Here is an 8914-nt window from a genome sequence, read left to right as displayed (position 1 = left end):
TGTTGCGCTTGCGCAAAGACTGCGCTGGAAAGGCAGGTGGGGAGGAGGGGAGGCGTGCCCGCGACGGGGCGAGGGGGAGGGGGCCGCGCGGCGGCGGCGCCAGGGCGGGCGCGCGTCCGCGGCGGTGATGGCGGTGCGTGAACGCGCGGCGGCAGCAATGGCCGCTCTGGAGCGGCGGGTGCCGAGTCTCGATGACTTCGCGGGACAGAGCTGGAGCTCGTGGGTGGAGCGGGCCGACCTGCCCGCGGCTGACGGTGAGTAAAGCCACCCTAAAGTCCGGGGACCCCATCACTATCTCCCCTCCCCCCTTCCGGGCCCCCGCCAGCTGAGGGGAGCCGCCGACTGGAGCCGCCGTCCGGCTCCCCGGCCCCCCAAACAAAGGACCCGCCGGGTCCTAGTGCCCGCCCGCTCCGTCACCTTCTCGCCTCCGGGTCCTAGCGCCGGCTCACCGCTCGCAGCCCACCCTGCCCACCTCTGCCAATGCCAGTCCCTAATACCTGCCCCCATATAGGCTTGCCTTTATCTTTCTCCTTGCCTGCTGCCCCTCAGCTTGCGCCCCTCCTGCACCTGCCTCCAGCTTTCCCTGTCCGCAACAGTCCTCCACGTGTTTCCCACGCACCCCACTTCTGTGCCCCCTTCCTCACCCCCCTTGTTCCTTCGCCTTTTGCCCCACACCTCCTGCTCCTTTTCGGCATTTGCCTGCAGCTGCAGTGCTTTTAGACCCCCGCCCTCTCCGCGTTAGTTCGTCCGTCCATCCATCTATCCTCCCTCCCTCCATCCTTCGGTCCATCCATCCATGCCTCCAACCCACTGTCCTTTCCCAGGCCTCTTGCCCTGCCTCTTGGCTCTCTGCTCTTACTCTCACCTTCTCTAGGCCCCTGAGTGCCTTAGTGAGCGGGCCTACAGCCCCTTCTTCTGATCTTTGTCTTCTGGGCCCCAGGGAGCACCTGGCCTCGTGGCCTTTCGGGGTGACAGCAGGCATCACGCCCCTGAAGAAGTTTGCAAGTGAGAAGAGGTGGAGGAGGAGACTGCACGGAGGGGTCTCTAATGACACTTGTTCTCCTCTGAGACATCCGACTCCCAGTTTCGTTCTATCCATCATTCCCCGCACTTGCATTTAACGGACTTAGAGTGGGAGCTGCCCCTTGTCTCTTGCGTGCCTAACCCACGACCCCTCATAATCTGGATATTATATAAGATTGTCAACAATCTTCTCATCCTAGAAAGGAGCATATCTGTTAATGGGCATCAGAGAGCAGACCTAAGTGGGAGCCCAGGCCACCCTGGGGCTGCCCCATGCTGGGTGGGCAAGGATGGGGCCATTGTCAGGGTCTGGGTGCATTGAGAACCGGAAATGGAGTCAGACAGGTTTGGTGACTCAGAATTGATTTTTTTTTTCCCAAGGGACAGGGAGGGGGCGTAGAGGAGGGAGGGGGGAGGAGAGAGGTAGGGGGATGGGGAAAAAGCTGCTTTGCACAGCTAAGATGTTTTTGTCATTAACCCAGAAACTGAGGTACAAGGGCAACCCCTGCCCAAAGCCCCTCTAAGAAGGGGAGGGACTTGCATAGCTGACCAAGGAGACTTTGAAGATGCTCAAGGACCAAAGACAGCAGTTTCTCTGCTCTGTGACCATCCTATCAGTGCAGGACCTGAGAAGCTGGGTGTAACTTTGACAATGCTATGGTAACCCAGGTGGAGCAAAATTGAGTTCATGGGGGTGGGGACCTGGGAGAGTATCTATTTGGGATGCCACATAGTAGCAGAAAGGACCCATCTGAGAAATCTCAAGAAGAGATTCAGGGACTTATAGAAACATTGGTTAAGGACGGTTTCCCCTTTAAATGGGGAAGCAGGCCCAGAAAAGAGATGATACTTACCCACAATCACCCAACTAGTTAGCAGTGGAACCCTAAACTGCACCTTGAAGTGAAGGGTCCCATAAGAAAGGTGGATGGATTCTTCTTAGTGGGGCCATCTTAGTCCAGATGCAGCAGGTGAAGGATGATGGGCATTTGAGAATGACCCACTGAAAGGTTCCCCAAGTGGTCCTAGCACCAGGAGCTTGTCACGGAGTGTGGGCTTCATACTGTTGAGCTGCAGGCCCTGCTTGGGGCTTCTGGAAAGGGGACAACCTCTGGGTTGTCTTCTGGGAAGAACAGTCTCTGGTAAGGAGAGGCTGGAGACTCTCTAAAACTGGCCCTGACCCTTCTGAGCTGTGTTTCTCCTCTAGGGGCTGAGCTGGAGGAGAGTAGCAAAAACATGAAGAAGTTGGATGCCATGACCCTCATTAAAGAAGGTGGGAGTCGACACACATTAGGGCTGGGACCCAGGGCAGACAGGACCACGCTCCACTTTTCCACCACACTACAGAAGGAGGTGGCTGCTTGAAGCAGCTGTCTGGGGACGCTCATTTTGATAGGTCCGAGTCGGCCGGTTGTTCTGGCTCCTGTGACCTGTCGTTGGAGATCATAATCATAGGTGATTGCCCACTCACCTGAAAGCGTATACCCTTTGGGACTGCTTAGATCGAACTCTGGAAGCTGGAAGCATTCAGCATGGAGCTTGTTATATCAGCGGGGAGGTGAAGTGCCTTCTGAGTGTGGGGTGGGAGTGCTCTCCGATCTTCCAGAGAAACCCTGGGATCTTCAGCCCCAGTGACATGGGCTTCTGTCATTGCAGACATGTCCATCTTCGGGCACTGCCCTGCCCATGATGACTTCTACTTGGTTGTGTGTAACCACTGCAGCCAAGTGGTGAAGCCTCAAGCTTTCCAGAAGCATTGCGGTGAGGGGAGCCCTAGGGAGGAGATAAAGGGACAGGGGAAGGTGGAGCATGGAACTCTGAGGACAGGGTCAGTTGGGAGGTCTCGTGGGGTAATGGAGGGTGGTGTTGAGGGTAGGAAGGTCGTGGGGGTGGCTTCAGAGCATTGTGGGGAGTCGGGTTATTGTTTCAACAAAATTCTAGCATCCAGTGGAATTACGGGAGGAGTTAAGAAATTCAGGAAGCTGGGTCTTGAATTTTGAGTCTTAAAGGCTCAGATTCAAATGGGAAGGAGGCATGTTTACAATCTAATTTATGGAAACTCAGATTCTCTCATGTGAGTCTATGGACAGGGTTAGGTTGGGGAAGGAAGTGGTGATACCACTCACCTTGATTATTCTTTCCACCTCCTGGTGACAGAAAGAAGACATGGGCCCCTCAGCAAGCTTTATGCCCGGGCCCCACCCCCACCTCCAGCCCCTGCCAGCTCTCAGAAATGCCATGTAGTGAATGGGCAGGGCCCAGCTTGTAGGGCCCCAGGTTCCACGAAAACCTCCTCCAGGGAGAAGGGCCAGGGGTCCCGGAGCCGTGGCCACCAGCCTCCTGAGAAGACCCAGAAGGACAACCTCTGGTAAGGAGAGGCTGGAAACTTTCTAAGACTGGCCCTGACCCTGACCCATGGATGGGCTGACATCAATGCAGACAGCCCTGGGTCAAGGCATACTCCTCACAGCAGGAGGCAGCCGCCCTGTCTGCAGCTTCCTTCCATATATTCCAGGGAAGATGGGGTCTCCTCTTCCCGTGTTTCATACCCCTGCTGGAGCCCACCCAAATTCCAGGGCTGGGAAAGAGATGGCTCTGGGCTAGAGTCCAGGCCCCAGGCCTCGCCTCCCCTCCCCTCCCCCAGCCAACCCCCTCTCTCTGTGTGTAGCCTTTTCGTGCCTGTGGTGAATCTGGAGAAGATGTCCAGTCTCCCGAAGCCTGATGGACATGGAATCAGGGTGGCCCCACCCTCTGCTTTTCTCAGCCAGCCAGGGGGCCTCACCAAGGACTCCCCTGGAAAACCTCCCATGGCTCCCCCTTCTAAAGAACCTCCTGGCAGAGAGAACATCGAGATCATCCCCAGTGAGGGGTCCAGTCACTGGTCTGAAGGCAGCCCTCCTGAAAAGGAGCCCAGTGGGACCAGGCTGCCCCCTAAAACCCACCGGAAGATGGCTCGTGAGTAGTTGTGGTCTTGGGGGTCCAGAATGTAGAGTGGGGACTCCTTTGGGCTGCTTTGTCCTTGGGCTGGATGAGGAGGAGGTCAGGTTTATGGGCCTGGCCATCACAGGTTGTAGGGTATAGGAGCCCCGTCACCTCTTGACCTGCTTGCTTCCTGGGAAGCTTCTCTCCATCCTGTGTCTCCTGATCAAGGCTGAGGGAGCCCATGCCCAGGAGGTGAAGTTCTTTCTCACTCTTTTCTCACCTAGATCCAGGGCACCAGCCAGACACATCTCACAGCTGGCTTCTCTGGCCTCCCAGATGCCCATGGCTGCTTTTGTTTCTTGATGTGTGTTGCCCTGCTTTGGGCTTGAAGTCCCAAAAGGCGCACCTGAAATTGGGATAGGGATGGTTCTCACACCCAGCAAGGAGATGTTGATGCCCAGAAGTTTATCTGGAAGGTACAGCCCCAGGCTGAGGGCTGGAGTCTCTTCTGCCTTAGTACCAGTTCTCAGGCCCTTGGCAGGAAGCGGCCAGATCCTCCTGTAAACTCCTGGAAATGGTCTTGAGGTTCATTGGAAGTGCTTTCCCCACAGGAAAGGAGTGCGACCTCAACAGGCAGTGTGGGGTAATAAATCCAGAGACCAAAAAGATCTGTACCCGCCTATTGACCTGCAAGGTAACCCCCTTCCCACTGCACGGTGAGGGAGGACAGCACAGGGCTTGCTCACTCCTTCCCTGGGCAAAGAGAGGAATGTCGATGTTACTGAAGGTCCAGCTTAAGGGAGGGCAGTTAGGCCCACCCAAGGGAAGGGGAGATGGGGATGCCCCTCCTGGGCAGAAGGTGGGAACAGTGGGAAGGAGGGAGTTTCCAGATTCCCCCATCCCAAAGGAGGGTTTTGGCCCCATGGGGGAATGAAACAAAGACACATGAACACAGCTGCAAATATGCCCACCTCTCTTCCTGCCCCCCAACTTGCCCGGGCCAAAGCACCCTGCCGTTCCTCACCCCTTCTCAGTTCATACCTACTCCCCAGCTCTCCACTCTGCTGTATTCTAGATCCACTCAGTACACCAGCGCCGGGAAGTCCAGGGCCGGGCCAAGGACTTTGACGTGCTGGTGGCAGAGCTGAAGGCCAACTCCCGCAAAGGGGAGTCTCCCAAGGAGAAGAGCCCAGGGCGCAAGGAGCAAGTTCTCGAGCGCCCCTCCCAGGAGCTCCCCTCCTCAGTCCAGGTTGTAGCAGCGGTGGCTGCTCCCAGCAGCACCTTCTCTGTTCGTGCCAAGCAGACCTACCCATACTGTGCACTGCCCAGGTACGTCTAGAATCTAACCCCTACCTCACCTGGGGGTACTTGGCTCCTAAGCCATCAGGGGCCCCTGGAAACAGGCTCAGGGAGTGTCCTGGAAGAGGCACTCCCTCAGCCCTGAGTGTGGGGGGATTCCTGGGGCTCCTGACAGTGGTGTGGAAGCAGGAGACTCCCCTGTTTCCAACCAGGCATACCACAGCACCCCAGCCTCTCGGCAGTGTGCCAGATCCAACACTCAGGATATGAACATTTTCCCAGCTGCCTCCAACAGACTGAAACTTGTCACTGGGGAGCTGAAAGGGTCACACTCCTGGGCAAGGCAGCCCTATGTGTATTCACTCACTGGCCCCTTCGCGTGCAGAGGCTATGCCGGACCCCAGGGAGAGCCTGACTTGCTGAAGGAGACACACATGCATCTCTGCCTGTCACACAAGGGGCAGACACGAAACACAGGCTCAGCTCACAGACAGGCTCACAGGAATATGTGATGCAAGAAGGGGGTTGAGCAAGTTGACTGGGCTGACCAGAGCTGGGTACAGTTTTAACTGTGAAGATTTTCTGGAGGAGGCGGATCTGCAGCAGATTATCCCCTGAGGAGGAAGGGGCTGGGAGGTGAAGGGGCTGGGGAGAGAATCCCTTGGGAGCAGTCTCTCTGTCTCTTACTCTGTGAGCTATGTCGTTCCCTCCTGTCCTTCCCTTCCCTCTGTCCTCTTCTGATTGCCCTGCAGGGTGTCTGCCCTGGTGCCCTGCTCTTTGAGCTCGGCGGGTTCAAGGATGCCCCTACTCTGACCCCACAACAGTCACATTCCCCTGGCATCCCTTTTGGCCCTTCCAGGTCCCGGGCCTCCTCCGAGAGTGAATTGGATGATGAAGGCCCCTGTGGTGGTGATGGGGACCCAGGCCTGTTCCCCTTCCCCATGCCCCGGGGTGGGACCCAGGCCTCCAGCGAAGAGAGTGAGGAGGAGGGGACATCTGACGACCTCCACCCACCCCCTGACTGCCATTATGCAACCCGGCCCCCACGGCCACAGGCGGTAAGGACCTGGAATAGGGGCCTATGGAGGGGGTGGCCCAGCACTCCTGGCCAACAACATGGGGAGGAGGCCAGATCCTGTGTGCAGATGCTGTCTCTGCACCCCAGACCCTGCCAACCATGCACCTTCCTTCTGCCTTTAGTTCTGCACCTTTGGGAGCCGGCTGGTGAGCCCAGGATGCTATGTGTTTAGCCGCCGGCTGGACCGGTTCTGCTCAGCACTCAGCTCCATGCTGGAACGGCACCTCAGCTCACACATGTGGAAGTAAGTCTCTTGGGCCCAGAATGGAAGTTCTAGAATGGAAATTCCTAGGTTCCAGACATACTTGGGCTTCAGAAGCCCTGATCTTTCCTGTATACCCGTAGGTGTGCCTTGGCTATTTGCCAGCAGGACCCCAGATAGGGAGTAGCATGAAAAGGAGGTGGGAAAACTTGGCAGCCTAGAGTTTGGCTAAGGCAGGGCATGGAAGGGTGGTCTGGGGGTGAATCTAGATTTTCATCCATCACTTCCAGTACCTTTTGGTTAACTAGGGATAGGGGATGCCCAAACCAAGATTTAAAATGAAGTTCCTAGTGGGCTACCTCCTAGTTAGTAGGTACTAGCTAATTCCTCTCCACAGGCACACCCTTGTGTCTTCTTCCTAACCCTCAGTTCCAGCATCTCCCAGCAGATGGCAGCAACTCTGGGGCTCTGCTGACCATTTCTAGGTGGGGCAGAGAGACTGGAGTGTGTCTTGTGTTGGGGGAAGCTGTCTTGTTTCTTGGCAGTCACAGTGGGGCTTTCTTTTTGCTGCAGGAAGATCCCACCAGCAGCTGAACCTCCAGCTCACCTTGTCAACTCCCCGTTATCTGCTCCCCTGAGCCCATCCTCTACAGGCACCTGCCCCCGCCTTCCAGGTCCACCCCCGAGACCTGCCTGCCCAGCCTCCATGCCCCCCACCAAGGACAACCTTGTCCCCAGCTACCCTGCAGGCTCCCCCAGCGTGGCGGCTGCCTGTAGCCAGGCAGAGTGCATGGGCGGGAGCCAGGCTATCACCTCACCACTGCCTGCCAACACGCCATCCCCGTCCTTCAGCAAGCTGCCGCCTTCCAAGGCCAGCAAGTCATCCAAAGGCAAGGACGGGGTGGAGGTGGAGGCCCCTTCTCGAAAGCGGAAGTTATCCCCTGGCCCCACCACTCTTAAACGGACCTGCATCCTGGAGCCCACTGGAAAAGGGAAACCCTCTGGCTGTAGGGGCCTCTCGGCCAAAACTAAAACAGCCCTGAGCATGGGGCTTAATGGGACAATGGGGCCAAGAGTGAAGCGGGCAGGGCCCCTGGACTGTCGTGGCTCCCCTCATCAGCTCCCCACACCAGTCAAGGCTTCTCAGCTGGAGAACCGGGGAGCAGCTGGACACCCAGCCAAGGCCCTGCCAACCAACTGCCTCTCTGAGGAGGAGGTGGCCAAGAAGCGGAAAAACCTGGCCACTTATTGCCGGTCAGTGAAGGCCAAGCACTGTCAGGCTGGTGCCCCTGCTGATGTGGCCTGCTCTGTGCGCCGCAAGAAGCCAGGCCCGGCCCTGGCCTTTGAGGAGAAGTGCTCTACACTGAAGGTACCAGCCAGGCTCCCTGAAGATTGATGAGGGTGGGGCACACAGGGGGTACCTGATACAGAGAAGATGCTACATTGGTGTTTGTGCAGGGAAAGGGAGGAAGGGGAAGTTGAGAGAGTTCCTGGACTGTTTTCTTTAGGAAGAGGTAGGTCAGTTCTTAGCAAAGTGACTCCAGCTTTTTGCCTGGTGAACCTTCCCCTATCCCTAACCCTTTCCCTTGGGCTGAGGAGATGCGGCACCCCTCCACCCCTGCTTTTGCTATAATCAAAGGGCTACTTCTTTCTGAATTGGCTGTGACCCTCATTCCAGGTACTGGAGCTACCTCTGTTCCCTGAAGGAAAGGGAGTTTGAGTCCCTGGGTCACAGCCTAACATGCCGAGCAGCAAGGTGGGTGGGCTGGTCTCACTGGTTTTTCCTCTGGGCATCAGGGCCTTGAAGGGCAGGCACACAACCCCATGTCCACTTATGCACATGTGCCCACCTCCAGGTGTGCAGGTGACAGGCAAGTTCTCCAGGGTTTCCAGTAAAGCCTGCAGCCAGTTTTATTTGCCTCTTCTGGTGGGAGCCCTGGTGTAGTGTGCCATGTGCTCTCCATATGATCTCTGCCAGGAGGGACTTACTGGAGGTGGGACGGGGGTGCTCTCCTGGGTTAGATGTGGGCCTAATCATAAACCCTGTGTGTTCTCCAGCTTCACTACCCAGGCTGCCCCTGGTGAGCTGGCATTCATCTTCCCCCTTGCTCAGTTTTACTCACCAGGCCAGCAGAAGGAAATCAAGCTTTAGCCTCTGTAGTGCACACAGTTCACTGGGTAGGACAGCTGGTAGGCCCCCACCCTGACCCTTTCTCTCGCCTCTTGTCTTCCTGCAGTCAAAAGCCCATTAACGAGAAAGTGCCTGCCCACTGCAACGGAGCCGCCAGCACCTCCTCCCCTCCAGATCCGGGCCCCAGGCTGCTGCCGCTTTTTATAACTTTATATTATTTTTTTTAAGAAAAAAAGCTCTTTAAAATACCTCAAGACTG

The 8914-nt window shown here is 56.8% G+C and overlaps 1 protein-coding gene across 5 annotated transcripts; it reads left to right on the top strand.

Moving 5' to 3' along the window:
• The first annotated feature begins 19 nt into the window (after positions 1–19).
• On the top strand, positions 20–8909 carry ATXN7L2 (ataxin 7 like 2). 5 transcript variants are annotated; one of them, XM_019012046.4, is made up of 12 exons: positions 20–254; positions 2231–2296; positions 2680–2784; positions 3181–3391; positions 3692–3978; positions 4557–4639; positions 5021–5274; positions 6104–6302; positions 6445–6566; positions 7098–7893; positions 8203–8280; positions 8762–8909. In XM_019012046.4, the coding sequence occupies exons 1-11, from the start codon at positions 128–130 to the stop codon at positions 8242–8244; spliced, it is 2292 nt and encodes a 763-aa protein (XP_018867591.1). In that variant the 5' UTR covers positions 20–127; the 3' UTR covers positions 8245–8280; positions 8762–8909. The 5 variants fall into 5 exon arrangements, with proteins under 5 accessions (XP_018867591.1, XP_055209797.1, XP_018867733.1 ...); XM_055353822.2 differs by lacking the exon at positions 2231–2296; XM_019012188.4 differs by lacking the exon at positions 8203–8280 and having other exon boundaries at positions 22–254.
• The last annotated feature ends 5 nt before the right edge of the window (positions 8910–8914 follow it).

The sequence above is a fragment of the Gorilla gorilla genome, chromosome 1 (genome assembly GCF_029281585.2).
Source record: "Gorilla gorilla gorilla isolate KB3781 chromosome 1, NHGRI_mGorGor1-v2.1_pri, whole genome shotgun sequence".
NCBI lineage: Eukaryota > Metazoa > Chordata > Mammalia > Primates > Hominidae > Gorilla > Gorilla gorilla.
This window is presented reverse-complemented; position numbering and strand designations above follow the sequence as displayed.